The sequence below is a fragment of the Triturus cristatus genome, chromosome 8 (assembly GCF_964204655.1).
Source record: "Triturus cristatus chromosome 8, aTriCri1.1, whole genome shotgun sequence".
Classification (NCBI taxonomy): domain Eukaryota; kingdom Metazoa; phylum Chordata; class Amphibia; order Caudata; family Salamandridae; genus Triturus; species Triturus cristatus.
The window spans coordinates 1,461,540,154-1,461,566,856 of NC_140591.1; the positions used below are offsets into that span (position 1 = coordinate 1,461,540,154).

Here is a 26,703-nt window from a genome sequence, read left to right on the forward strand (position 1 = left end):
TTCTCCTCTCTTCGCTCTCTCTTTTGTACTTTTTTCTCCCCCATACACACACAAACATATCCTGTCCACTATTTCTTTAAATAAACACTGCTCTACATATTGAACCTTTTTAAAATCTAATGACCCATTCACTGGCCATTGCAGATCAGAATATTTCTTTGTGTATTTGTTCCACAGTGTACCGTACATTATGGAAGAAGTACCATATTTGACATACATGTCTCTATTAGGTGTCCCCTCTGGGGGAGCTGGCTGACTTTTTTTCAAGCTTACTTTGGTACTACCAGAGCAGCAACACCACCTACGGAGTGTGATGAGAACAGGCGTGCTTTACCAATATGTGTAAAATATTACTACTCCAAACAAATATTTCAAAAGGAGAAAAATCTCCACATTACCTGCCTTCAAACTTAGCAAAGATTGAATAACAAATCTAACCGAAAAGCCCAGGCCAAACAAATCAAGTGTGCCGCGTCAGCGACCTTACCAAACAGAAGTCTCCAACTCCCACCTGCTGATCTCTTGGTCGACCTAATGGTCACTTCAAAATTGCGCCAAAGAAAACAACAGTTGAGACCAGTCACCACCTGGAGGGTCAAATCGGGAAAACCGGAAAAGTCACGTCGGCCTGCAAAGACAAAGGTCTCCTTGTGAAGTGCGCTTCCTCAGTTAGATTTCGATCCTCCGTCAAGACCATTCCTTCGGACGGCAGCGTCTCCAATGGGGCCGCACATGTTGGGTGCAACTGTGGAAATGTGCCTAAAAGTGGGCACACTGGTGCAGTGTCACCCTCTTGTCCACGGGTCTAGAGACCAACAAAATAGAGATCAGCACTGGAGCTGGAATAAATAACAAGTTTATTAATCACTCATGAGTGGGACCACATCCACACAACACTCTTAAGTACTGCAAGGAGGTAGTACACTGAATTCACAAACGGTGTCCCTTTTATACCGGTTTTCTGCACTGTAAGCATGTGAACAGAAATAGGAAGAACAATTTTTAGAAATAGTTATCAGCAAACAAGGGCAGATGAATAACCACTTGGCCAGCAAAGTGGGAAGGGGAGCAGAAATGCTTATGGCAGCATTAAATGGTTGACAGTTAACATCTAAGACCAGGTGCACTAGCAGCTACAAACCCTCAGCTCGTATATTGCTTTAGCTGAGTCAGGAAGTCAACTAAAATAGACAACACAAGCAGAGTGAAAAGACGAGCAGCAGATGTCAGAAGAATTACAAAGGAAATTAAATGAACAGCACTGCCAAAATGGCTGTCGCTTATGCTAAGTAAAATATTACAAATTTTTACAACTGTGCTTTCCACTTCTGTGCAGTAGAGCAAAGGACACCTAGTAATAACTGGAAAATTAGCTTGCCGAATCAACGAGAGACAGTTGACCTTGTCCTCATCTGTATGTATCTCATCAGTACTACATCATCCAAAAAGACAGAAAAAAAAACAGAGAGGAGGGGGTATAGCAATCATACATAAGAACAACATCTCCGTGACGGAATCTGACGCCCTCAAATATAACTTTTTTGAATGTCTTACTGCCACCATTAAGATGAGCGACAACAGAACATTACTCTGCCATCTCCTCTATCATATGCTAGGAAGCAGTTCCTCTTTTGGAGAACACCTCTCCGACCTGATAGCTCAGTGCTCACTCCGTGACTCCAACAACATAATTCTAGGCGACCTCAATCTACACTGGAATGAGGAAAACAATGCGCTAATCAAAACCTTAAACGATCTCCTAAGCAACAACAACCTCACCCAACACTGCATAGAGAAAACCCACAACAGTGGCTCAATCCGCGATGCCATTATCACTCAAGCAGATATAGTCTCCATCGACCACACCTTGCCTGTTGACTTTTCAGATCACCATATCATTCTGTTCCACTTGAACCAAACGATCCAATGCCAGCCCCTTACGCAGAACCCCCTTACCCCGGTGGGCGAGAAATCTAAGTCAAATTCCCCTTGCAGACCTGGAGGAAAGCGTAAGCTCCCTCCTCCCCAGCCACACTGGTGAGCTCTCAACAACCTAACTCACCTCTCATTACAACACTACTATGACTTCCATTATGGACCAAATAGCCCCCATGAAACTAAAAAGAGCCAGGAACATGCCTTCCAGATCATGGTTGAACACAGACATACACTCCGAAAGAAGAGAACTAAGAGCGGCAGAAGACTCTGGCGAAACAACCCGTGCACAGTCCTACGAGCTAGACTCAGATCAGTACGAGGGAGATACAAAACACAAAAAGAATGAAAAAAACTTCCTTCTTTTGTAATGCCCTTGACAACGCAAAAACAGACCTAAAGAACTTTTCAATCTCATTAGGCAACAAACTTCCAAGCCCCCTTCGACACAAGTTGTGGCCCCAAAGACCTGTGTGACAACTTTGCCAATTTCTTCAATGACAAAATCACCAAGATAGAACTCTCCTTGGACATGCAAAGCAGTCCCCCTGAAAGTAAATCGACCCCAGAGACAGAAGATATCAAACCCAAGCACCCTCCTAACTTATGGAAATCTTTCAATCCCATCTCCGAAGCAGAGGTCATCAAAATGATTTCCACCACTAAACCCTCAGCACACGTCTTGGATCCCTTACCTGCCCAACTGGCCAAAAAGCTCAAACTCTCCCTAGCCCCGCACTGGACCAAGATTATAAACAGCTCCTTGAGTACTCGAGTCATGCCTGATTGTCTCAAAATCAGCCAAGTCACACCTCTACTGAAAAAACCGGGCTCTGACACAAATGATCTGAATAACTTCAGACCCATCTCCAGCCGCCCTCTCCTAGCGCAAATCCTGGAAAGATGTGTTCTCATCCAACTTACACGACACCTAGACAGCACCAATCTTCTAGATCCTCACCAATCGGGTTTCAGAAAAGGTTGTAGTACAGAGACAGCGAACCTAAATGTAATAGATGATATGCACAAATCTCTTGATACAGGCCAATGCTGCTTACTCATACTCTTGGATCTTTTGGCAGCCTTAGACACGGTTGACCACAAACTACTTATTAAAGCACTTCAAGAAAGGACTGGAGCACAGGAGGTGGTCTTACAGTGGTTCACCTCTTTTCTACAGAACCGCACCCAATGTATAAAAATCAAAAACTTCTTGTCTCACCCACTCCCCGTTAGCCGGGTTGTCCCCCAAGGATCAGTATTCTCCCCCCAACTTTTTAACATCTATATGGAACCCCTTTCCACCATACAAAAAAACAGCAACATTCCCTTCCACCTCTATGCAGACGATACCCAAATCTATCTGGAAACCTCCTCCATTGAAGGCATTTAGAGACTGAACAACACTCTAAGAGAAGTCCAACACTGGCTATCAGGCAACCACTTAAAACTAAATCAAGCCAAGACGGAAATCCTCCTCATCGCCAACAAAGAGAAGAACCCTAAAATCACAGAATGGCTAAAAGCTACTGATGCTCTCAACTACAACCCCACCCTAGCCGATTCTGTAAAATCGCTAGGAATCACTCTGGACCCTAAATTAGACGTGAGCAAACACAAAGAGCGCCTTCCTCAACCTTCAACTACTCAACAAAATAAAACCCTTCATCCCTCCGAGCGACCTCAAACAATCTACTCAATCCCTGGTACAGTCTAGACTGGACTACGGGATTGCAACCCTCACAGGAGCAGCAAAATCCCACCTAGCTTCCCTCAGATCAACTCTGAATGCAGCCGCTAGAATGGTCACCGGAGCTAAGAAATATGAACACATCTCGCCTGCACTCGGAGTGCTAAAATGGCTCCCAATCGTAATGCGTACCAACTTCAGAACTGCCTGCCTCACGCACAAAGCGCTGCACACAGGTAAACCTGCCTACCTGGCCTTTAAACTCCAGAAGGCTGGTCAGACAAGAAGCCTAAGGAGTACCAACACTCTACTCCTTATCCCCCCCAAAACTCGCAAACAAAAAACCTCATCTTGATCCTTTGCAGGAAATGTGCCCAAAATCTGGAACTCCATACCAGTCCATATCAAGACTAACTCCTCCTACTTAAAATTCAAAAGGCAGCTCAAAGAACTCCCCCTCAACCGATCTCTCCCGAATGGATAGCTACAACCTAACCGCAGAAGCCAGCCCACAGCAGCACACAGACACTTTGACATTAATGACCTCTACCTTGCTCTCCTCATGACTACCTCCTGTATCCCCTCCCTCCCAGGTCTAATCTCATCACGAGTCATTAGGCTTTTTACGACGACATTACGCGAAGCGTCATGAGTCTCTGTACATAATAATTAATACCAGATGAATCACCAACTGAAGTGTCTTGATTTACTTCCTATTCAAATCTGTTTCCTGCACTCTTCAGAACAACCAAAAACATATGTGCTTCATTTTTTTAAAACATCTTTTTATTAGGTTTACAGCAGTTCAGTCGTACATAATTATACCACAGCAGTCTTACATGTTATCATTGATCATCAACATTGCATTCGTATTGTTGGCTATGTTCCCTGTTGGCAATTCAACACGTATCCATCCCGGGGTACAGTCGATACTTCCCCTCTGGGTATGGGGGACGCTATTGACATAATAGTGGGGGCAGCACATGAACTTCCTCTGTAGAAATTCTATTTGCCCCAAACTCTCTCCCATTTCTTGGGGCAACCCCTTTTTTTATAAACCAAATTCCTTGCTACCACACACCAATCCAGGTCTCTCTTCCAATCTCTGAGAAGTGTTGCGGATCCAGCCCCCACAGACGAGCTATTTTGCGCTTATCAATAATCATGACAAAAGAAACCCAAATTTGGTCTGTGAGCAAGGCCAGTGGATTCCCACACATTAAGAGGGCACCATTTAGAGGAGAGTTTCAAATCACCACCACATATATCGTTCATGCATGTCACTACATCTCTGGGCATACCCATAGAATGTACCTTCCTGACCACAGTGCCTGCGACACAGCAAATCTAAGCTTCTGCCCATTTTTACGATCGTATTTCAAGATAGGTATTTTGAGCTGCACCATTCTAAAGCGTGTCCTAATGGCGACCTCTTTGGGTGATGCTAGGGCCTCTAGCCACTCATCCTCATGCATGCCCTCGAGGTCAGCCTCCCATTGGCTCCGAAGGCGCAGAAGTGTATGAGGGGAGGTGTTGATTAGTTTTCGATATATGAGTGAGATCACTTTGTGGGTCATCTGTTCTTCTAACAGTCTGTTTTCTAATAGTGGCAACTCTGGAGGAACTCCTCCCAGGGAATCACTTCCTGGAGAGCATGGCGGACTTGTAGGTAATTGAAGGACTCGGTGGTTGCTAGGCTGTAGTGTTGTGTCAAGTCGGAAAATGGCACCATCCCCCCCCACGGGACCAAAGATCCCCTACATTGGAGATTTCTATAAGGTCCCATTGTGTTCCCCCTGTGCCCAATAGTTCAGAATCCCCCAAAGGTGTCGCCTGGGTGATCTATTCCCCCAGCTCAGTGTTTTAAGTGTTAGTGCCATAGGCGGACCGTGAGTGCAGTTGGTCCTGCCTGGCTCAGGCGTTTTGGGTTTGTGCATAGTGCTTGCAAATATACCCCTGGGTGGCGAACATGGCAGTCCATTAACTATTCTGGTTCATTCATGGGCTGGTGGGCCTATTGATTGATTGTCACTAACTGTGCCGCTCTTTGGTATATCTGAATAGCAGGCAGGGCAATCCCTCCATCATACCAGCCCTGTGTCAACTTCCCCAGGGCAATCGGCAGAGGGCCTCCATCCCACAGCAGAGTATTGACGTCACCCTTTACAGTTTTGAAATATTTATCAGGTACAGGGAATGGCATGTTCTGTAATGCATATAGAAAACGTGGCAAAGCCATCATCTTAAACAATGCTGCTCTTCCGAACAGGGAGAGCGGCAGCGACCTACGATGCTCAACATCACTCTTAAGCTGCGCCAGTGGTCCCTGTAGATTTGTGGTGGCGAAACTGGTTGTAATTTAAATGCCAAGATACAGGAACCATCTGTTACCATCCGGGCCTCACAATCAGGCACAGGCTTGGTGCCTGTCCGTAGAGGACATACATTGCAGATTTGGACCAGTTAATGGTATAGCCTGAATATCTACCAAAGTTAGTGAAGATGTGCAGTACTCTGGAAATGGAGTATTGTGGAGCTGCAATGTATAGGAGGATATATTCGGTATAAAGAGATATTCCATCTTCCCAATCTTCTGTCCAGCGTAGTCCATGGATCAATGGATCGCCCCGTACCCACACCGCCAATGGTTATAGGATTAAAGCAAATATAAGCGGTGATAAAGGGCACCTGTGGTGGGTACTTTGCTGGAGGGGGAATAACTGGGATATCTTCCCATATACCACTAACTGCGCCAAAGGTTTGAGTCAGAGCAGAATCCTGGGGCCAGAGTCCAGCATTTTCAAGGATTCTATCAATTTGCCCTAAGACTCGGTGAATCCCTCGCAAGTTAAGGGCTATGTTCCGATTTGGCATAAAGCTGGATTGCTCTGGATGAACCAATTTGGAAATAATGTGAATAAGGTGGAGCACTAGAAGGTTGGCAAGTATTTTTGCCTCAGCGTTGCGAAGCGAGATTGGCTGGTAGGAGGTTCACTACTCTGCCAGTCTATCCTCTTTGTTTATGTCCACTATAGAAGCGAGCCCCTGATCCTCAGGGAGTGCATTGTTTTGTCGGCTCTCCTCATTCTTCTGCAGTAAATGTGCTGCTATGGTGGATACTGTAAGTTTATATAATTCTATTGGTAGACTCTTGGTCCCCATTGCCTTGCCCAATTTTTATAGTCTGAATTGCCTGGGCTACCTCATCTTCAGTAAGGTCGCTTACCAAGAGTGTTACATCCTCTGCAGAGAGTTGGAAGTGACTAGTAAGCCAAGTGGTTGTGGGACTTGTCCTCTGTGGCCATTCCCAAAAAAGAATAGAGACGAGAATAGTAGATTGCAAAGGTATTGGCAATATCCTGTGGATCTCGCAAATGCTTCCCGTCGTCAGAACGTGTGTCAGCCATCCATCGGTTTGTTCGCTCGCACTTCTCTGACCATGCAAGCAGTTTGCCCGCTTTGTCACCTACTTCGTAGGCACAATGCTGATTTGCCCTATGTTTGGTTCTGGACACCTCTGGCATGGGATGCTTGTATTCCTACTGTTTAAGGCTTAGGTTATGTCTTGCGTCCCCGGTCTCATCTACCACCAGGTTAGCTTCTATGTCTAGAATGCCGCGTTCGAGTACCTCCACCGAAACTCTTTTGTCTTGTTTGTGTCCCACAAGCAAGGAGAGAGCCAGCCCTTCTGATAGGTCTCCCAAAGATTCCTCGAGGGGGTCGACCGAAGCCTCATTTTCTTTGACGTATTGATCTGTGGCTTTCACTAGTCCCTCCCTCACACCCGGGATCTTAAGATATTAAGGATTTATTGTAATGGCTCTTCTGGTCCGTTGTACGCCAAAACTGTATCGTGCCCATAGAGGGGAGTGATCAAAGATTCCACCCACCAGAGGCTGTACATCTTGGAAATTAGGAAGATGAGAGGCCAATGATAGAATAAAATCAATACTCAATAGGCTCCCGTGGGCCCCTGAGGGAAATGTGTAATGTAGCCTGGCAGAGTTAAGAGCCCTCCAAACATTGATCGGGCCCAGTGTAGAGAGGAAGTCAGCCAACTGGGAGCCGGAGTGTGACAATTGTCTTGGGGAAAGGCGGTCCCTGCTGTCACATTAAAATCTCCTCCCATCAGAAGCCTCCCAACAAGAAGTTCAAGCAGAAGGGCACCCAGGTCAGGGAAGGTGACTCCATGCATAGCTGGTGGGACATATACAGACAGAATATTGATATCTCCGCCTCCCATGTTCCAGAGAGGACTGCATACCTGCCCAGTTTATCTGCCCAAAGTCTTAATGGCGAGGGGAAATTGTTTCTTAAGGAGCATTCCTGTGCCCCTAGAACCGGAAGTGATCCTCGCATGGACCACCATTTTGAATCCCCAACTATCCAGGGATCTACACCTAGAGCCACTACATGCGGACTATTAAACTGTGTCTCTAGTGTTCGTCGCATCCAACCGTGAGAACCCCCCCTCCTCCTTTATATCTGCTGGACCAGTACGAGCAGTCAAGTCTGATGCTGTCGTGACAAGACCTCCTCTGCTTGGACGTTGTTCCTTGTCTGTTGAACGATGGAAGCGTCTAATCGCCTTCTCTGTCTCCCCTGTTGTGCTCTCGGACTGGAGTACCCCACCATTCGTCCACCCTCGAGTCATTCCCAGGCCTCCTCAGCGGTTGAGAAGAACCTTGCCTTTCCCTCGGATTCAATTCCTAGCCTTGTCGGAAAGAGCATAGAGTACTTGATTCCTTTATCTCTCAAGGTCTTTTTGACTACTAAAAAGCAATGTCGTCGCCTCTGTACTTTAAGTGTAAAATCAGGGAAGAAAGTTATGGTTGCATTATCATAAGTCACTGGAGGGGTGCTGCGGGCCGTCTCAAACACCACATTGTTGTCACGAAAGTTGAAGATACGGGCAAAGATAGAACAAGGCGGAGCACACAGACAAGGCCGTCCACCCGGCACTCGATGGGTCCTTTCTTCGTAAAAAATATATAGAGAGGCAGTGGGTCGAAGATGTTTAAGGATAAGATCTTCTACAAATAAGTATATCGCTGGCCCCTCTGCGCATTCGGGGTAGTGCAGAATGTGTACATTATTTCTCCTGGATCTTCCTATGTAATCTTCAAGCCTAGCTTCTAGGATTTTGTGACCTCCAGTTCGCTGACCTGTGCCTTGAGGACTTTTGTGTCCTGGCAAGGAGTCGCCGCTGAATCCTCCACCTACTTAACTCTTGCCTCCATGTTCCAGAGGTCTGCTCGCATCAGGGAGACCTCCGTCGTGACTGAGTTTGTGTGCGTTTTCAACTCAGATCGCACCCCATTTATGGCTGCCATGATATCGTGGAGAGACAGGGTGGTACTCTCGGAGGTTCGCAGGGCCGCAGAGGATGACTGTTTCTGTGAGCCCTCCTGAGCATCTGGCCCTCTGGGGAGCATGAATTTGTCCAGTTTAGTATGATGGGATCCATGCATATTCTTTCCACGTGGCATTTTGTTGGAGCGGCTGAGATGAAAACTGGAGGGGGCAATTGGGGCATTGAGATACTCTCTGCCGCCTTCCTGTGGGCGCACACCAACACTCCACGCGGCCTGTAGGGTTTCTCACCGCTTGCATCCCGCCCCCCATGCCTCCAAGGCCACACTCACAGAGCCCCAGCCAGTTGGCGTGGTACCCCTCCAGGAAGCAGAGTACAGGCGCTACAGCAAGGGCCAACATCCGCACTGCCACAAAATCGGTATGGTGCTGAGGGGGTGGAGGGAGACTACCCCTGTCACAGAGGCCAGGCCCAGGACTCAGGCTGCAGTAAGTAATAGTTTATCAGGCTCTTCCGTATACCTCCTCAGCAGCACCTACGGTATAATTCAGGGCAATTATTGTAGTTGTGTTGAAGAGTTCTTCTCTCCTCCCGTGCTCCACAAATGGTCTCATTGGCCTCAGACCCCGACTTTTACCTAGTCTGCAATATACAGGCCAGCCGCCTGTGTGTGTTGTTAATGCTGCACAGGGTGGCCGCCACACTGCTCCCGCAGGGCCTTCGCTATCACGGAGTCCAGTACCGGCAGACAGTAAGGGAGAACCTTGCAGCAGGTCCTCTTCATGCTCTGCACTCCGCTGTCCACTCAGACCCCCCATCGGGCAGGTCAACGCTGACGGTCGCCACTGCGATGGTCCTACTCGGGCCACAGGGGGCATGGGAGGAGAAGGAGACTCTCCGTCCCCTCAAGTGTGGGCAAGCGGTGCAGGTGTGATGACTACTCAAATAGGCAGCGGGGCTCAGCGCTGCTCGCGTCTCAGATTGTCTCGTGCCCCTGCGACCTCCACGGAGCCAAAAATCCCCCTTGTGCTTCATTTTTGCTTCACTAACTGCTGAATACATACAGCTCATTTACAGGTTTTTACATTTTGTTGCGTATTGCTTTGAGACATATGTCCGTTTCTGTGTTTCTTAAAAAGTTAATGACCGAGATTCTTTTTGCCGGGGAGTTGAGACCCTTCACACTTAAGCTTACTATTTTAAACATTCAAGAATGCTTGCTGACAGTGTCTATATTTTACTTGTACATTATAGCTTTGGTGTCGCCCTCTTCTCTCAAGGAGTCTTGCTTTGCTGTCAAGGGTGTCCTAAATCCCCAGGCAGTTGGCCAAGTGCTTCCCTATCGCTCCCCAGCAAATAACTACTAAAAAGAAACATCTCTCAAGGAGTCTAGCTGTACAATCAAGGGGTTTCCTGTATTCTCTAGCAGCTGACCATATACTTTCCCTTTCCGCCCTGCAAATAACTACTAAAAATAAATATAACATTGTACCAAACAAGTAAGTCCTGAACTAGTATTATGTCTCCTGTTGTGGCTAACTTGAATCAAGTAGTTGACAATGTACTTCCTTCTCTGTCTCCCCTGCAAATACTACTAAAAACAAGCATAACTTTTTGACAAACAAGTAAGTGCTGAACTTGTAGTACATGCCCTGTTGCGGTCATCTTGAGTCAGGTGGACCTTTTCCTCTGTTGCTGCTCCCTGAAATGAATATATCACATCACACATCCCCAGGGCCCCCTTTCAACTCACTGTTCTGTGTCTTCACTTGATTCACTTTCACCGGGATGTCCTTTAGCATTGTGTAGAAATCAATGAAGACTCGTAGACTGCTCTTGTAGTATGTTATTTATTCTTCAGTTACATATTAGTAAGTTCCAATGTAAGTCTTAATATAAGCCCCACCAGGAGCAGCCTCCTGGCTGCTCAGCCCATCTTCTCCAACTGCCTCCCTTCAAGTACCAACATCCATAACATTCCAAATGACATCATATAACTAGAGCATCAGGCAGAGAACCAGGGCAAGGTAGACGCATTACATCAGAAGCAGATTACTACACATTGTCACCTTTGTCAGCGTCAGGTTCAGTCATTCTTATCATTTCAGTCTTTTAGAGAACTGCTCGCTTCACTCTTTTGATCTCTTCAGGTGGTTCCCCCTTTGCAGTTTCTCGTCCCTGTATGCCCTGTGAAGGGGTCTCCTAGATGTGTTTTTTGGTGCCTCTTTCTGTGTTAGCTCTAGTATCCGGCTTGATTCCTGGATTGTCTTAATGTAGTATTTCTGTCCGTTCAACTTAAAAATCAGTTAGAATGTGTGGCACCATTGACGTACTGCTACTGCCTAAGTAATTTGTAATCTGCTTCAATTGCCACCAATGCTGAAGAGACACTGCTGCTAGGTTGCTGTAAAACATCAGTTTGTGGCCTTCATCAGTGATATTGTGTAAGATGCAGGCATGATTCCTTATCTCCTTCTTCACATCAAAGTAGTGTACACGTGTTAGAATATCTAGCAGGGCTTCCTGTCATTGGCCTCCAGGATTCGTTCAATGTGTTCGGTCTAATCACATATGTGGCTCTTCAGAGTGATTCATGATGTGTTGGAGAAACTTCTGAATATAAACCTGAATGTCTTTCCCTTCAGGAAGAACTTGAACCATACTTTTGTTGCAGTGAGACCTGTTTTCGAGGTCCTCTTGTTTTAAATCTAATTCTTTATACCGCTCTTCCAGTATCAGTAGTTCATTGGATGTACTTCTTCCAAGCATTTATTGATGTTGTGTTCAAGAATGCTGACCCTGGCTCTGAGTTCTGATATTTCCTGTTGAATATGCTTTAGGTACCCTTTGATGTCACTCCAGATTGTGCTGACTTCATCCTTTATGTATTGAAGAAACTGTTGGCGGAACTCAACATCTATTGACTCCTGCGCCCTTGCCAGGATATGCCAAGGGTCTTGTTGAAGTGTGGGCACCCTCGAGGCTGTCCGCTTCGGTCTTTTTATTAGTCAGCATGTCTTTGAAGGTTGCTTATCGTCTGCTTCTATAGGCAGCCACGTTTTAAAGTTCTTTACACTGATGTGTCTCTATGCTTCGGGAAGGTATATGTGAAGAGGTCGTAATTCAGTTTATGCGGGACTTCCATGATAATCCAGCTCCAAGGATTTTATGGAGCTGCTTAGCTTTTCTTCACCTTGCTTCTAGGGCTAACAACTAATACTCAATATTCTGCAGTCCTCACATCAGGGGCCTCTGTGTCCCTCCTTACTGTGTAATGTCTCTTGTTTTAGCATTTAAGCATATTCATGTATTCCTTACTGTCAGAAAACCACTGTGGTGGAAATTGACGCCTCGATCATCCGCCGTCACCTCCCCATTGCTGTTGCTCAGACCTGACCCTCTATGAGGAACCTTCATGGATTAGATACAATCTTTATGGCTCACGTCCTCTTACTTAATTCTTAGGGGCCTCCCTGAGGCTCTGAAATGCCCACAACAATTCACGCCCCCCACCCCCTCAGTCAAGACCTATATGACAAATTCCCAAATCACTCTTTCAGGTTACAATTGGGGCCCGCACCTCTTGTTTATGGACTTTCCAGGCCAGTTCCTTACCACATTGTCCCATGTTCTCGTGCACGGTTGTTATGTATGACCCCAATGCACCTCCACTCCCACGTTCTCTCTTACTGTGACTCCAGCTGGTGGTTTTCCTCGGAGCTGCAGATGGGGCCTCTGACTCTATTGTTGGCGGACTGGTTTGCCAGTCACACAGAAAACAAGGATGAAGCCGGTCAAGATGCATCTGAAGTTCAAATTTTCACTTGTTGAGGCCTCCCCAGGGTAACGCGATAGGGGCAGGCCTGGAGGGTTTATCCAGTGGCCACGGCTCCCCTCTGCTGCACCGTTTCTAATGTTTAGCATTAGGACAGGTGATTTCCAGCAGTGCGGGGCTCTGACGTGTCATCTGCAATTGCCTCCTTAATTTTTGTCATCAAGAGGCTTCTCGTGTGCCTTCTCCATCCGTGCTTCCCATCAATGACCCACTCACTCTCCAAGCCGCCTGTGAGTCCTAACCTACTGCTGATGGCAAGCTCTATGCCAATCTTCATCTCTCCACGGAGCCAAGCACAGAGGTGGGTGGTCGTCCACAGGACAGCTTTAATCCTGACTCTCAAGCAATTGCGATTCCCCCAACACTCCATTTCAGGATCAGACTTGGTACATTAAGATGGCAGACGTGGCTTCTCGACAGCACGCTGCTTCTCGCGATATATTATTTCAGTTGGCCTACCTGGTGCCTCTGATGCCACCTGAAGGTAGTGATTTGCCTGTCTTCTGGGCCTTGCAGGACTGCAGGGGAGAGCTTTGTGTAGCTAATAACTCTGGGATAGAGAGGAGCGACTGGCACACACGTCTGTTCCATTCCCCTGCTTGCCAAGCCCTCCTTGGAGCAATCTTTGAAATTTTCTTCCATTAGCGCACAATAAATGACATATAAAATGTCATCAAATTTAATTTCTGTTTGAATAGCTAGATAAATAAGGCTTTATAATTCTTGGGAATCTGTCTCGCTGTGGTGTATGATCTTTTTTCAAAGGGTTTGGGATAAAAATAAAAGTTAAATAAAATGGTGGATAATTATAATGCCATTACCTGTAATTACTGGAACTCTTCAGATCGATCGGCATTCCCCATGTAAAGCCAGTTACCTGTGGTGTGCAATTCAGTACTTACTAGGCCATGGTGGTGTCACTCTTTAATCAGCTTGGTACTTTGTAGCTTCTACATCTTAGATCTCCATTAGCTTGGCAGTTAACGTTTTTTTTCCCATGAGATGGCCACGCGGCGCCATCTCAAGCCTAAATCTAAAATATATCCTTCACTCTCTAAAATGCCAGAGCATAGCTTTGATTCAATTTGTCTTTATCTGCCTTCCAATGCTTGGCACATTTTCAACTTGTTAGTGATCCAGACACCTCAGGGGATTATGAGACTGCTAGTTCTCCAGGGTTCGCAGGAAAACCTTTGCAAATCCTGTACAGGGAAAATGCAGTCATTTAATGATTGACCCCAAACAGCCAGTAAGGACTGCTATCAAAGATGGTAAACTGTCCCTCCAGTTGGATCTGTGCTTTATGGACTTACCTCTTACACCTTCACATCTTTAAATTGTTGTGAAGCCAATTTTGAGCAATACTCTGTCGAAATAAATATGAAATAGCAACAAATCATATTGTTTTAGTATTGGATTTGTCGCCACAGCTGCTTTCTCTCAGAGCCATTCTCCCATCAATTTCCATAGGTCCCTTTTACTGGTTTGGGCTGGTTTCTCAGTGTTGGAAGTTCTCAAAATGGCTGCCAGGCTTATACTAGACTGACATGACGGCGGCAGCAACATCTCTTTCCTTGTTCCCTAACAGTTAATAAACATTGGCACATAATATGCCAATCACTGTTTAATATTGCATTGAACAATTAAGTCTGTCAATGTCATATTGTACATGCAAAGTTAGTGCAGTATCTTTGCATTCCTTCAGTATCAATGTAATATGACTGTCTACATGACTCTGAAATAAGCCCTGTTCAGTGGCAGTACATTAGCCAGAAAGTAGATGGGGAACAGAACTGCTCTACAAGTGTAGTGCTTTTTAAACCCCAGTACCCTTCAAAATATTCCTATTATAATGAATGAAAATAAACATTTTATTCTAAACGGATATACGCATAAGTATCTGGGGTTTTTTTTCTCCAGAAGCCCTGGGTGTATTTGTGTTGAGCTTCCTCTAGTTGTGACTCCGAACGTAATCCTAACTCTGACATTCTCACATACAGTGTTGTTTACCGAAGCCAGCCCCTATCTAAGACTGCCCCTGCTTCAGACATTTTCACCAGTCAGTGAAATTTTTCTGCCTATCCATTGATTTCTGGGGCAGTGGGGAAAAGCGAGGTGTAGGTGATGCAGCAGAGTTTACCAGCTCCTACATACACACACACAACACTCGATTGAGCCCATATACATTCATTCATTTAATGAGCTAGCAAATATCCGCTGGTCATCAATTTAGTTTACCTTAGAGAACCTTTACACCAGTATTCTTTCCATTCCTGTCTCCTAAGTAAATGTACTTTGTCGATAGATCTAGTTGTAGATTTGAATAGGGAGGAAGTAATAACACATTTAGCTTTTATTTTAAGGACCACAGAAGGAGTTTTAAAAGTTTATCTGTATTAATACTTTGTGAGTCAAATCAGAATACAGGTAGATACACAAAAATTCTCCATCAGGGAAAATAGTACAGTTAGCTTATAATTCAATTCACATTAATTAATTTCTTGTGATGACAGTACCTGAGGAGAGAAGGAACAGAGAGCAAACACGAAACATAACCCCACAGAACTATATTTACCTAGAATGGTGTGAGGACCTAGACATCAGGGTATCAAGGATTCAGGACAGGTTCTGGTCCGGGAAGGTGATCTCTTCTAGTTGCAATGCCAGTGTTGAGCTCCTCTCTGGTACTACTCTCTCCGTCTCGGGCGGACCCCTTCCTAGATGTGCCTCCTCAGTTGTTCCGCGATTTTTCCCTAGTGTTGGATTCTTCAGTCAGATTGCAGCAAAATCGGGCAGCATCTCAGCATAGCATCGGCATCAAGTGGGTCAAGTGTGTCTAACTAACTAGGACTTTCCTCTGTTATACGAATTCAAATGAATGATCCACCCCCAAATGTTTCAATTCTATGTACACCACTCAATTTCTTTGGGCCAGGCAGTGGGGTGAGGACATTACACCATACTAAGTGCAATAACTTTCTTTAGTTCTATTGTCTAATTCCCCGCCCCTTAATTTTAATACCCACAAGCTTTATTCCCACAAGCATTTCATATGTGGATCGATAAATCTGTAATACAATGTTTCGGCTTCTTCCTCTCGTAGGTTCAAAAGTTGATCTTCCCATGTCCTTGCTGGGCACATGGGTTGGCAGCCATTCAATGACTTCATTGGTCTCAGGACAAGGATGTAGGACGTATGCGTACTTGCCGCAAAGGAACAGGGACGTTGGTCAACCTCCAAGGCCCAAATGTGAGCTATTTATAAAGTCAGAGAAGAGCATGTTGGAATACAAATTAAATGAATTCACTGTATACCGCTTACTTCTACTCTAATCCCATTTACTTAATATATACTTTGCATTAATGGCTTAGTACAACTTGCATAGGTTAGTTAATGTGAGGTTTTCGAGCAGCTATGTTAAAAGTTGCTGCGCAGCTGCAAAGATTTCCCACCAAGCGACAGGAGACGTCATACTACGTAGATGTAGTAGACGCATGCTCAGAAAAGTTCCAGCGTTTTAGCGGCCATTTTAAGGACACTCGGGTTACTGGTTAGTAAAATACATAGAAAAGCTTCCCCTAGATATAATATGTAAAATGTGATGCAAAGTTAGTACTCACAAACATGTTGGTTACATTATTACATGTTATTCGAGAGGATTGCATACAAGCAAGTCTCTTTTATACGAAACCTTGCTCCATCATAGGAAGGCAGCCCTTGCTTTAGACATCTTCACCAGTTTGTGATTTTTCTCTGCATGCCTGCTGATCTAAGATGAGTAGAGGGATGTGCTATGGCTGACCCAGATTTGGACCGCTAAACCAGTTTGTGATTTTTTTATGATCTCTAGAGGAGCGAAGAGTAGAGGCATGCAGCAACATTCATGACACAGTGAAAACAACCATTGGCTAAACCTATAGATATGGCTATTTATTAAGCAAATTTGCTCCTCCCTTGATTGGCTAGACCATGGGACCAATTCGCAAACTGCATTATGTAGTACTTTTAGAAGTTTTACATTAGTACTACAAAAATGGTATTCTCAAACTTATGAGTCTAAATCTCCACCTTGCCTATCCTTTCTATGGCGATATCCTCACAAAGGTAAGACTACCTACTTGGAGGCCGATTATGATGCCGTAAGAAACCGCTCCGACCCTCGGTCGGAGCCATTCCTATGGCATCGTAATTTACTGTTTGGATTAATTTCAAACCAACCGATTTTGATGGAGTCGGTCGAAAATTAATCCAAACAGGATTTCCGAATGACTTTCGGCAGTCTCTGAGAGCCCGTCTGCCATTCGGAAAAGGGCATATAACCCCAAGGGCGGCTCTTTCCGCCAGAGGGATTACGATAGCAGATTCCTACACACTTTCTGTTCTGGCCTTTCTGACACTGAAAGGCTGTGGGAGTCCGACTTTGGGGTCCCCAGCAGGCCCCCATTGGTGCAAGACCTCCAGATGGCAGCCTAGGTGGCACCTAGGGTGCCCTCCTTTTGATCCCTGCACGCGCTGGCAGGCACCTTGAGGTGCCTGCCATGGGGTGAAGGGCTGAACTGCACCTCATCTCTTTACAATGAGAGCATGCATTCCAGTTGGAATGCTTGCGCCCATTGTAAAGAATAGGATTGCGACTGAACAGTGTTTGGTCGCATCCTAATTGCTGGTTTGGGACTGTCGACAGAAGGTCGTTCTGTCCCAGTTCCAGATCGATGTCGAACTGACTCTGGTCGGTCCAACATAGAAATCGGCCCCTTATTATTTAATTTGCGAGGGACCGAGGTAGCGGTTGAAAAATGGGCATACTTACTAAAAATAGTTGGAGTGAAGGGGAGTTGTAAGAAGAAGTTTATGGAGGAATAGACACCCATCCACAAAAGAGTAAGCCCATTCCTATTCACACACTGCACTTCTAAAGTTGCTACAGCCAAAAAGCACCCAACCCAGTAGTACATGTACTTCATCTCAGAGCTGGAGTAAGTCCAGAATAACACATGGCCAACCACTGGTACTTTAACCCCCTCCCATTGAAAATAATGAAGGTAAGATCTGAAAATAATACCTCATATGAAGTAAACTTAAATTTAATATAGTTAAAAGTTTAAGAGTAAATTACATGCTTAGGTTGACTCATATGTTCACTTTTGTGAATAGGATGAGTGAGTAACTTTATGGATAATTCATGGGCAAGTGGCTAGATGGTTGAACGGTTGAATGGATGAGTGCAAAGATTAAATAGTTAACAAGTGAGTGAACAGATGTTTAGTTGGATGACTAGTTTTTTTTTGTTTTACAGAATTTTATGTAGCACGCACTTGACCTGAAGCGGGTATCAAAGCGCTTTACATAGCACCAGTTGCATTACATGATGACACATTCATTTTTGTTGGGCATGGGGAGATTAAGTGATATGCCCAGGATCACAGGATGTACAGCGCCATTGCCGAGACTTGAACCCAGTTCCCTCGATTCAAGGTCGACCGCCGTAGCCCAATTCCTTTCCTCAGAGATGCTTTCCTTTTGCATGAACACAGGTAAACCAATTGCACTCAAGCCTGCCTCAGAGCCTAGTGGTGAGCTAATTCTACAAGCTGGTGCATGGGGAATTAAGTTCAGCCAATTGCACCTTAAGAGTGAACTTAAACTTTGATTCCTGTCTTTTACAGTTTTTTAGTGCTACGTGCTTACTCTTCAGTGGCTGGCAGTGTTGCCCAAAGGCATCAACCCACTATGACATAGGAAGACACAATTGCAGACCAATACCAATGCACACAGTAGAAAGAGGTTTTGCCCATCAAAATTTAAGTATGGAGATGACATGCAGTTGTCTAGCAGCATTTATGCACAAGACGCATTGTTAGTTATAGGCACATACAAAGGTGCAAGCCAGCTTCAAACACACTGATCAGTAGACTGAGAACATCAAATCTCTCTTAATATATAGCTATTACACAACAAGGGGCACATAGGAGTGCTATGCCAGTTGCATGTCAATTCAAGGCACACATGGAGGAAAGTATACACATGAATGGAGTGGGCAATTACATACTGGTCATCCATGCATGTATATTATTCCATGTTGGCAGGGATTGAGGATGCAATTGAAATAATTGACAAGCCATAATCCCCTGCTTTCCTCCCCAGAGGTGTGGTGTATTGTAACACCAATGCATAGGCGCACAAGTTTAAGTAGCAACGTCAGGTTCACATCTGCATCTAGAATTAAAAACATTATTGATAATTCTCAATGTGCAGGGAGTTACATCTGTTTCACATGACTACCCTGCTCTCCCATTGGTTCTATAGTATCCAAGGAGAAACTCATCTGCGCATTCAACTAAATCCCCTAACCCATGACACTTTACTCCAGCATGGTTCAGTGGGTTTATTTAATAACCCCAAAACCCACTTCTGCATTACTAAAGAGCTTCCCTGGGGCAGATTTTGGGATAACTAAGGAAATTGATCGGTCCACATCTGTAGCACACCCTGTTTCTCATGGGAAGGAGCATGTGCCTGAGGGGCTAGTGGGTGCTGGCACTTGGGTATTGAGCTGATGCTGAATGGCAGAACCTAGGTTTGCAAATAACAACCTCCTACTCCCAGTCAGGCTGCATTATCCCACAGGGCCACCACTTACTTCCGGAGGAGAGCCCTTTAACTTGGTTCTGCCTCCATCGCCCTAGCTGTGATCAGTATCCAAAAGTAGCTGGGAAGAGTTGAATATGTTGTCCACACATGGTACATGGTAAGATGCAGCAAGTTTTTTTGTATTGGGGGGGAGGGGGTCTGTAGCCCATGCATAGATGCCGGGGCATTTAAAGGCTGCATTGTAGGCCGGTATACACCTGCAGGACTCTTTAGCTTCCAATTCCTGATGCCGCTTTTGGAGCTAATTTTCCACTGCGCTTCAGTTTGCAGAATGGTGACAGCAGTATAGACTCAATGGCTGTTGGTTTTGGTTGTTGCTCTAGTCACCATCCATGTGCCGGAAATGCGAGTTTTGCTTCTTGAAGGACTGGGGTAGACATGACAAGACATGCCCCCCACATAGCTGCCTTTGGCATGTTTATATGGAATTGCGTCTCTTTCCCTGTAAAGGAAGACACTAATCAAGGCCCAAGCATAACAATTGCATGCAGCACCACATAAATCAAAACAAAGTGAGACTGATTTCAGGCCAGCATTCACTGGTTCTGTGTGGGTGTCTGCCCGTGTGCAGGTTGTTCTTTGATCCCTTCCCCTCTGTGCTCCGCTTGCTCTCTGATGCTCCCCCCCTTCACCCTTTCCAGGTCACTAAGGACAAGAAATAGTGGTAATATGTGGTTGTTGGGACCTTGGGGAGTATTATGGATTTAAAGTCTGGGATTAAACCCTTGTGCAAGCATACAAAATATGAGAAAGACAATCATGAAGTTTCTCTGTCTCCCAGCTCCCGCAAAGCAAGGTGAGCATAGCTACAGTAACCAGGTGCATCCTGTGGAGGGACAAATGCTCCATATGCAGCAATATTCGCTCAAGAGCGGAAAATATACACATTCACAAAATGCTTTGTGCTGGTCTCAAGACGTGTTGAACAACTTAGCAAGCCACTGCTTGAAGAGGACTTTCTCAAACACACCAATGGTTGAAGTGGGCTGCCCAAAGCCCACTTCATTGTTGTGCTGATATGAGATCGCCATAGAGCTAAAGCTGACTTACTCTAGATCTAAGAAGGAGTATGGTTTGTGACTGCTACAGTCTACCTGTTAAGACTTGTTTAAATGCACAGGGACTGCCACGTCAGTGTCTCTCTGAGCTACAGAACTATCCTGAGATCTCCGCCACATTTTGCCATGTCTCCTATGAAGGGTGTGAGTCGTGGTACCCATGTCTGGCTTAGGCTGCTTCTATAGAAATAGAAAATGTTATCAACAGTCCCATTACTCTGCGCTCATAGGAATCATGCTGCAGTATATGTTGTTTTAATCTCCCATACAGAAGAGCAAGGTGAAGGTTACGGAAATGGCAAAACCATATTACAATTGTTTCTCACATACCAATCATTATGGTGGTTCAGGCTTTCACCGAACAAAATCTGGAATCAGTCACATTAACATCCACTTTTCACCAAAAAGTTCTTTATTAATCCACTAGTGTGGCGCCTAAATGACAGCACAATGCACTTTATAGATCTTGTAAGCTGCTGATTTTTGTACCTTTTTTCAATCAAATCATACTTATAAAGTGCTTCTTATCACCCCTAAGGGTAACCAGGCTCTGTGCTACGGGTATCAGAGAGCCAGGTCTTGAGTCCCTTCCTGAATTCTGTCAGCTACGGTGACGTGCAGAGGTGGAGGGGAAGGGTGTTCCAGGACTTGGTGGCAAGGTGTGAGAAAGAATGTGCTCCATTGCGATGGTGGATGCACGGTATCTGTGTGAGGGCGAGGTGAAGGGAGCGGAGGTTCCTGAGTGGTAGGTGAAAATTCAGGAAGTTGTTCATTTAGTCAGGTCCTTGGTTGTGAAGGGCTTTGTAGATGTGGGCAAGTAGCTTGAATTGGCATCTTTTCTGGATGGGGTGCCAGTGGAAGTCTTTCAGGTGCCAGGTGATGTGGGTTCTCTTGGACAGGTTGAAGATCAATCTGGCTGCTGCGTTCTCGACTGGCTGGAGTCTTCTCATTAGTTTAGTGGTGGTGCCTGCATAGAGTGTGTTGCTATAGTCCAGCCGTCTGGTGATGTGGGCCTGTGTCACCGTTTTCCTGGTGTTGGTGGGTAGCCACTTGAAGACTCTGTAGAGCATGCAGAGTGCGTGGAAGCTGGCTGAGGAGACAGAGCTGACCTGCCATTTCATGGATAGTACACTGTCCAGGATGATGCAGAGGTTGCAAGCGTGGTCTTTCGGAGTGGGGGTGTGTCAGAGTTCCAATAGCCACCAGGAGTCATTCCAGTTGGAGGTGTGTTGAGTAGGGTGAGGGTGTCATCTGTTGCTGCAATCAAGGCTGTCTCTGTGCTTTCTTGGCTCAGAATCCTGATTGAGAGCTGTCCAACAGGTTGTGAGTTGGATGTTGATGGCCTTCTCCAAGACTTTGGTGGGAAACGGGAGCAGCGAGATGGGACAGTAGTTTTAGAGTTTGCTGGGGTCTGCAGAGAGTTTCTTGAGGAGGGGTCTGACCTCTGCGTGTTTCCAGGCATCTGGAAAGGTGGCAGTGGCTATGGAGGCGTTGAGGATGGAGGTGAGCTTGAGGATGATGATGTCTCTTCCGAGGATTGAAGAGTCGGTGGGTGCTCCAGAGTGGGTGGAGTTCATTAGAGTAGTTGTGTCCAGTGTATATATAGAGTTGTTCCCATACGGTGAGATTGTTGCCGGCGGCCGTGATCATGGGAGATGGAAAGCTGAGGAGGTCGGTGGGTTGGGGATTGAAGTTGCTGTATATGTTGGTTATCTTGTTGTGGAAATAATCTGCGAGTGCGTTGCAGAGTTCCTGTGGGGAGGGGATCATTATTTCTGTAGCTGACAGGCAGGTGAACTCTCTGACGATGGTGAAGAGTTCCTTGGTCTGGTTGGTGCTGGCCTCGATGCAGTGTTTCAGGCCCCCCTTTTACGCTGCTTTTAGCTGGTGATCGTAGTTCTTGAGGGCAGACCTGAAGACAGCCCAGTCAGTGTTGTTTATGATGGTACGCCATCTTCTTTCGAGTTGTTTACATCTGCGTTTCAACGTGTTCCGTTCAGGGGTGTACCAGCTGGCTCATTTGTTACATTTTGAATTAATAAGGAACTGCTATAGAAATGGGGAGAACCCTATTTTTAGAACTGCCTAGGGATGGGGCTGGTCAACAACTATGCGGAAACATGACAAACAAATATGAACTATGATAAAGCCCATATGAGAAAAATACGTTCCTGACCTCGCCTTTATGGAGCTGCTCCCTTCAGAGTTATTTAGTGCCAAATGCTACTTGAAGGGTTAATTTCAGATAATTTGAAAAGCTATGAAAATCTTCGTTGCATAAATAACTATGTGCAACTCATCCCTAGTCTGGCTATGTAGTCAGCCTTGTCACTTTTGCTGTGAGCACACAGGGCCTTGAGCACCTTCCTAAATATTTACATTGAGTATTTAAATGTCCAGCTAGGGTTTAACAGAGAATGTTCACACCAGTAACCCTAAAAGGAAAGCAATAACTAATGAAGGCAGACATAGAGAAACGTGAAATAATAGGCAGTCGGTCTTGTTTATAACGCTCTTCTTCCAAAATAGTTGGACTCCAAAACAGCCTATTTTCAAATGACAAATTCTCTGCGTTAACTTTTAGTTGCTGTTGTAACATACATTATGTCCTAAATGTCTCATTTGCTCAATACATTAGGAAGTTTTCTAGTAAATTACTGTCCTTTACTATGAATATGCTGCCAGTGTTTTCCATAGAACTACGAGAACTTAGAAATCTGGTAGAACAAGCTTACTAGACTAACATTTTATCAAGTAACCCCACAAAAAGGTCTCTCCTGGCTTTATCCATAATTATTCTGCTAAGCAGCTATTCATGGCAAAAAAGTGGAAATTACACAGTTCATAGTCTACTGCAGGCTTCTCTAACGAGCAGCTCGTGAGCTACTGTGTGCAGCCAAGTCTAATAAATTAGAAACTTTTTCTTTGCTGAATTTATATTTGTATAGTGTGTATTTGAGATGAAAATGTATGCATCTTCAGAATTCATAAGCTGATGTTTGGAGAAAAATGCTTGAATTTCCAAATATGTTTAAAGCTGATATTTTGAGTGATAAATCACATGGGGAAGAGGAGACTTATAACTAAAGTTATTACTTTGGTGCCAGGGGCCTTGCAGCTGTGGCTGTTGTATAATACCCGTGTAAAGGCATGCCATCTTGACACAGCTTTTTTGTTGTTGGTTTTTTACTTTATTGCTGGCAACTCTGCCTTATGTACTGAGGTGACCACTGCTGGTAATCTTGCTTATACTGGGTGCTAATGTAACCTTGTCTGAAGTGGTCAGTGTTACACCACTAATAATATTAATAGCGCAGGGTGAATTTCATTGAACATAAATGAAAGGCTGGAGAACTCTATTCTCCTGAAAGATGGTTACTTGGCATGAATTCATGAAAATGATGGGCACCACTATTACTGTAGTCATATTATACTCTCTGCTACTTTGTTCAGGTTGTGCTGTTTTTTGATTATTTTAATGTTGATATTTTACTGGATATTTCACCTACAGGATGCAAAATATTCACAGTTCACCAAAACACGCACCTGAACCAAACAATGCACCCTTAATAACCTACTGTATCTCTTACTGAATGATTATGGGATTAGTGATTTATGATGCAATCAGTGATTTCTGAAGTTTGAAGCCAGTTTCCATTAGGGGTGGGCGGAATTTGCGAAATCCACTTTCGCAAATTATCGCGAAAATGTTAAAAATTATCGCAAACATGCGGAAATATCGCGAAGATGCAGATGTTTTTTTCCCGCATGTTCGCGAGATTTTCTGCATGGTTGCAGCTCGCCAACTTACCTATGTGGTTGCTCGCGGGTGCGGCCATCTTCTTTTCAGTTGTCTCGCGGTGCATGATCGCGAGAAGAAAGACGTGATCGCGCGACGCATGACGTCACTGCGGGCGCGAACTGTCGCGATACAGCGCAAATGGCTAAAAACAATACAACATCTCATGGAGAACGCGACCGGACCAAGAAAACTTGTCGGCGAACGCAGGTATTCAGGTAAGGCGATCGCTCGCGCGCGAGAGAATGTATTATTTTACAGCGCGAGCAAGAACCAAATTATCGCTAAGCTGCGGAATGCGGAAATGTTGACATTTTTGCGTTTTCCGCGGAACGCGAAAATGTCAAATTATCGCAATTTCCGCGAACGGAACGAAATTTTAGCCCAGGCCTAGTTTCCATATTATATTTTGTGAAATCTGTTGAGCCTGGATTGAAGTAATAATTTGTATGTGGGTGTTCTGTCAAGTAGGAGAGCAACATATTTTGTGAAGTTAAGCTGGTGGTATTTATTTTTCAGAGTCCATACAGAACAGTTCTGCGAGACAATGCTATACCTACAATCTTCGATTTGACCAGTCACCTTGGCAACCCTTATAGCAGACATCGAAAAAGAATCAAAGAAATGGTATGTGCGCAACGTGTGCTGCCAGTGATTACATAAACATTTTTGTTCACATTCTTGAAAATGTTAATTTTAAAAGCACTTTTGCTAAAATTCTCCCCTGTTTACTGGAGTATGTTGTTTTCTATGTACATTTAGCTGAAGATATTGTTGCGTGTACTCTAACAACTAATAGATGTTATTGCAGAGTCACAGAATTCCAGAGCACAAGATAATAATGTATTAGTCCATCTGCAACTGCTAAGCTTCAAGTGGCTACTCTTCTAATGCAATTATTGTCAGGCATGTTCTTGTGGTATGTTATGTTAAGTGTATTTGTAGAGCGCACAATCACCTGTGAGGTCATCCTGGTGCTATGCACATGTGTGAGGCTAGCCCCTGGGCGGGGAAAGGAATTATTCAAAGAGCCACGTCTTCAGCTTCTTGTGGATTTCAAGAAAAAACAGAGCTTTTTTTATGTATTTATTTTTTTAATTTTTTATTGATTTTTAAATATGCCATTTACAAAGAAAACAGAGCAGCACGATACAGCGACCACCACCCCCCCCACCACCCTGAACTTTCCAGTCCAATATGTGCTCATGCCAAAAGCAGAAAGATCCATTTTGTATTTTAGGCATATTCATCATTTCAGGTCCCCAAGAGCATAAAAGTCAATACTCCTAAAAATATCCTTTTGGCCTTAATGCAAAAAATACATAAAGTGCAAAGTTACAATTCATAATTTTTCTGATATGCATTCATTAGAAGTAAAGTGACCGGAAGGGGCAAGATGGCGGACGCGACGGCGTTCGTGTGAGAAGCTGTGATGGTGCTCTCTATGGAGACCCCTTGTGCTTATCTTTTAGAACTGGAGTATATCATGGTTCACTTGCTCACCGACTAAGCGGAATCCGTATTCTCTGAGAAAAGCACCGCCGATGTGTTAATACTGTGTTAGTACTGTCTTACTTGGAATTAGGTCAGATCTTCGGTGCTGCTTCCAGCATTCACTGCAGCGGGTTTGGCATTCCTCGGCCGTTGATGCGTGCCGGTTCTGGGGACCTGTGCTGTTTGAGGAGCGGCGGAGTTCCGGGACTTGCTTGGCTCTTCACTTCTCGGTTCGGAGAGGGACGCAGTTTCTCCCGCGGTGTCATCAGGGAAAAACTCGACATATCACTATGGCACCTAAAAAAACGATTCCTGCCTTAAGCTCTAAACCTCAGATGCCAAAAACTAGAGCGGTTACGGCTGCCGCTTTAGATCCCAGTCAGAATGTGCCCGTTGTCGGCTTGTCTCTCGACAGCGGAGCTATTCAACGCCTTCAACCGCAAGTAACTGACCTGGGAGTAGAAGCACTTTCTAATGCATCTCCTGCCTCTATTCTGTCTAATGATTCATTGGCCGTTCAGTTGGATTCTGGGACATGTAGTTTTGGTGTGATACCAAAAATACCGGGCATGTTTAGAAAGAAGAAGAACCAAAGTAGAGTTAAAACTTTAATTAATGAAGCAAATCCGACAGATGGTGCGGTTTCTGTAGTTAAGGCTAGTGACAACGCAAGTCTATCTTTGATTAATGCTTCTGCAACGGTGATCCCTGTTGGAGTCAATATACAGGAGGTCTTGGTACCAACGGGAGATACTGACTCGGATACAATTGACTCCGCAGGGAACTTTTATTCTATGTGGGATTTGTCTAATGCCTTGGATTTTGAGAGCTCTGAAGGGGACATAGATCGTCATGGTGAGAGGGGTGATGCTGCGAGTGTTAACAGTTTGAGCAGTTTAACACAGGATCATAGGAGTTCTTCAGAT

General features: G+C 44.9%; 1 protein-coding gene across 1 annotated transcript in view; it reads left to right on the forward strand.

Moving 5' to 3' along the window:
- Nucleotides 1-26,703, forward strand: part of THAP12 (THAP domain containing 12) — a 139,026-nt gene that overhangs the window by 47,532 nt on the left and 64,791 nt on the right. The window contains exon 3 of the mRNA XM_085623280.1: nt 24,803-24,910. Within this exon, the coding sequence (XP_085479406.1) occupies nt 24,803-24,910 (108 nt within the window). The remainder of the gene's footprint in view (nt 1-24,802; nt 24,911-26,703) is intronic.